General features: G+C 49.3%; 1 protein-coding gene and 1 non-coding gene across 2 annotated transcripts in view; both read right to left on the reverse strand.

Annotated features, from left to right (window-relative positions):
• Nucleotides 1-250: 250 nt before the first annotated feature.
• Nucleotides 251-324, reverse strand: AC3HAE_045581 (transfer RNA arginine (anticodon UCU)). The gene has a single exon. It is a non-coding gene; the product is annotated as a tRNA-Arg (tRNA).
• A 210-nt stretch (nt 325-534) lies between these two features.
• The window catches only part of LOC311375724 (uncharacterized protein), an 11,426-nt gene continuing 7,743 nt past the window's right edge, over nt 535-4,217 (reverse strand). The window contains 6 exon segments of the mRNA XM_084490783.1: nt 535-1,248; nt 1,250-1,309; nt 2,307-2,385; nt 2,504-2,603; nt 2,873-2,996; nt 4,165-4,217. The exon segment at nt 4,165-4,217 is cut by the window's right edge and continues 84 nt beyond it. Of these exon segments, the coding sequence (XP_084346909.1) occupies nt 1,102-1,248; nt 1,250-1,309; nt 2,307-2,385; nt 2,504-2,603; nt 2,873-2,996; nt 4,165-4,217 (563 nt within the window). The 3' untranslated portion in view covers nt 535-1,101.

The following is a 4,217-nucleotide window of genomic DNA, read 5'->3' on the forward strand; positions in this document are numbered from 1 at the left end:
TAGTATTGCTAACACGTGTAACTCATCCGTTTGCATGAGTTGACAGGCTACACAGGATGCTACATGCTAATATAGCAAGCCAACATCACTTCTAAAAAACGGGTCCTCCGCTCTACGTTTCACGCATTCGTCCCGTGTGTTGTGATTAACTTCCGAAAATGACGACGCCATCCTCGTCTTTTCCGTCTTTATATAATTTCGTACATGCCAAAAAATATCCACACAGCTGCACAATGGCATACAGAGTGACCATCTCTGCCGGGACTCGAACCCGGAGCCTCTGGATTAGAAGTCCAGCGCGCTATTCCATTGCGCCACAGAGACTGCGCCATATAAAATTGGATGGGAACGGTGTAGATTGTTATATCACCGCTACGCCTCCCCCGTCTGCATCCCCTCAGCATCAGGACCACTCTCAGCCGACATTTTGGTTAAGTTCCAGGACCGACCGCCAGATGGCGTCGTTGGACCGTCGGTGCACTCGGTGGACGGTTTGAGCCGCACGACCGTATGAGAGCGAGGGAGAGCCGCATATTCAAATGAATATTTGCACATGGAAAGTAATCTATTTATGTCGTATATTGATGTGAGGGAGAGCCGCATATTCAAATGCATATTTGCACATGGAAAGTAATCTATTTATGTCGTATATTGATGTGGAAAAACAGGGAGGTTTTGAATTGAATGTCCTGGCAGTTACTGAAATAAGATGTTGTTTTATTTGTTTTATTAACATGAACATGAACATTTGCGCCCAGACGTTTGGGACGGCTTAAACCGCCCCACCGGGCCGTCTCTGAAACCCAAGGGGCAAAGCAGCAGAACCTAGACGACAGCAGCTAGACAGAACAAGTGATTTCACTCGTTATCACCCTACTTTGGGGATTTAGCGAAAGTTTCTGAAAGTTTTCAAAATGCTTTTCAGTGCAATACTATGGACATCTCTTGAAAGCAATTTAATAAATACGATTAAAAAAAAAAGAGCTCGGCCTGCTCACGCAACGCCAGACGTCACTCACAGCGGACAGAACGATAAAAGTCTAAACCGTGTTAAGCACGCACTCATCTCGGAGAAGCGCTCGCCGTTTTTATACCGTTGAATTAAGTTCCCCTTTTTATTTTTAGCTTTGACCACAGCTGCAGGGTATGGGACGACCTCTCTGTGTCCATGGCGACGACCTCCATCGTGTCCATGGTGACGACCTCCATTGTGTCCGTGGCGACGACCTCTCTGGACTCAGGCTCTGATGTCGAAGCGGACGTTCTCTGGCTCTTCTTCCGGCGCCGGGACGTACATGGCCTTGTGGACCTGGTGGGCGCCCAACGTAAAACAGAAATAAACAATAACGCGAAACATGAATAAATAACCAAGCTGGGTTGAACTCCTCATTTCAATACGTTTTTTTAAAGTACCATATTTGTCGCTCATACTATAATATAATATATGTACATTTCCAAGTCATTGAAATGTATTGGATATAGGCCTGTTAGATATAGGATGAAAGCTAGGGAAGAAATTTTGGCAAAACCAAGATACCCAATTTCTTTCTTTTTGTGTCACCGTTTGATGCATCGATTGCTGACGCAAGAATGTCAACAACTATGACAAGAATGCTTCTAAAAGTAAATACCCTACCCTAACTTTAATACGGAATTACAGAAATATAGACACGACGTTTAAACGTATGAAAACAAATCCACTTCCGCTCGTAACAACGACCAACACATCATCGACACGTTTAACCGACCTACTGACCGCCACCGCCGACGTTATGTACACACCATACCCCCACCTCGGCCACCCCTCCGGTCTCTGGGCTTTGCGCAAGGCTCTTGAGCCATCGGCACTTCTGTTATCTTCCTGTTGCACAATTAACACATCCTTCCCCCCCTGCACCCCGTCTGCCAACGCTATTCCTCCCCTACGTCCAGATGAGGCCAGACTCTCTGTGTAGAAAAACGGTATAAAAACAGCGAGCGCTTCTCCGAGATGAGTGCATTTTTTTTTTATCGTATTCATTAAATTGCTATTCCAATCATTGCATTCGGCTCGAAGTAAATGATTGGATGGCAAACCTGCCTTGTTAATGCTACTCTGAAGCTAATACTATAGACGCCTTAACTTTGAAGAGATGTCCGTAGTATTGCACAGAAAAGCAGTCAAACTTGGGAGCCTCTCAAGCCCAAACACAGGGACACACGCAGAGAGTGAGTGGGAGTCGGGCCTCGTGGACCTAGAGGCGGAATAATGAGACGGTCAGCCGTCCAGCGGAGCACGTTCCACAAACAGACCCGACCGCTCTCACCTTTCCGTTGTCGTTCTTCAGCATGTCCGGGAGAAAGTCCTGAGGCGTTGGGACCTGCGGGAAGATGCTCTTTTTGTGCCTGAAAGGAAGGGAAGGCCGATGAATGGTGAAATGCTTCTTTTGCAAAAATGCACCACGTCGGATCGAACGATTCTTGTGACTGGGAGGTGTGTGTATACTCCGTTGATCGGACGTACCTCCTGAAACAGACCATGGCCACCACCGCCATCACGACCACCGCCGCTGGGATGAGTGTGCAGGCCAGGATCACCGCTATGTGAGGGTTTGTGTTCTGACCTGCGCACGCAAATCATCAACACGACGAAAACTTCAACACAAATTCACCACCATCACAACCTGCCACACAAAGACGCGGCGCAGTTCGCACAAACATCTCTCTCGCAATTTCTAAATGACCGCACACCGTTACGTTAAGACCCTAACATCTATCAGAACATAAAGAGGCATTGCGTTGACTGAACTTCTTGAACAGTTATGTTATATATAGATGATAGATTTATGTACAGTGTATGTTGGATGACGTACGACCGGGCGCCGTGCCGTACCGTACACTCTGTGCGGCCCTGGAAGGCTCTCATTCCCAGTCTCACGGTGCCGGGCCCTCACGGTGACGTTAAAGGCACAGTGCCCCAGCTCTGTGGGCTCTGAATTGTGATCCAAAGTCTGAGTCTGGGAGGGAAAGGCGACGTTCAGACAGTTAGCGTGTTAGCGTCTCGGGGCCGACCCGGTGGCGCGTTGGGTTCCAGGCTCGGCCGAGCGGGGGCGACTGACTGCAGAATCCGCATTCAGTCCAGGCCCACTCGGCCGGGCCTGGAACCCAACACGGCCACTTTTGGTTTTGGGTTTCAAACCAGTACGGCCAGTAGCTGAATGAAGAGGTTACACCCCAGGCATCAAATGCCGCTTTTCCACCGACAGTATCAGCTCGACTCGACTCAACTCGCCTCGACTCGACTCGGTTCCAGGCGCGTTTCCATCTAAAAAAGAACCTCTTCAATGTGGGCGGGTCGTAGAAAAGAACCTCTCCACCATGGGCGGGTCGTCATTAGGTTTTAATCACGGGAGACGCGATTCCCGGGAAATCTGAATCTGATCAAGACTATTTCCTGATTCCCGGGAAAGGTTATGATGAGAAATAAAATAAAATAAAAAGCGCAATGACTGCGCGTCTATTGTTGTCATACGGTAACGTTGATGGAGGCAAAACTCGAGCCCTAGGAAAGGAACGACACTGAAACGAAACAGCGAAACGCTGATCCTCCGGAGCCGGTCCGTGGACTCCAGCCACGCCCGACACACACAACCACGGCCAACACACATAACGACGCGCAGCCTAACTCTAGCCCCGGGAAAGGAGCGACACACACAGTGAAACGCTGATCAGTGTCCCCCTCGGGAGCGGGTTCGTGGACTCCAGCCACGCCGGACACAACTTAACTTTGAGTGATTATTCCCATTTACAGCCGCTGGCCAATCAGTGACCAGCAGCCTGTTTACGTCACACAAAAGTACCTACTCCTCTCGCTTGGAACCTCGACGGAGGTAGTACTAAAAAAAAGTACCCGGTACTAGGTACCGTACTTTTTTTGCCAATGGAAACGCAAAAAAGGCGTGGCGAGTCGAGTCGAGTCGAGCTGGTACTGGCGGTGGAAAAGCGGCAAAAGAGCGACTTGCAGGTACACACACACACACACACACACCTCATTTTAATTTAATAATTCTAATTGGGCTAAAAGCCGGATCCCAATAATGAGGGCGGCCCCTTTCATCGGGTCCGTCTGACTCGTGACACACAGGCAGGCTGCGGTCGAAGGACTCGGGCAGGGGAAGGCGTCACCTTTAGCTCACTGCTCCCACACTCGGTGTATTCCAGAATGTACTCCCAGGCCC

The sequence above is a fragment of the Micromesistius poutassou genome (assembly GCF_964030765.1).
Source record: "Micromesistius poutassou genome assembly, contig: SCAFFOLD_574, whole genome shotgun sequence".
In the NCBI taxonomy this organism is placed as follows: Eukaryota; Metazoa; Chordata; class Actinopteri; order Gadiformes; family Gadidae; genus Micromesistius; species Micromesistius poutassou.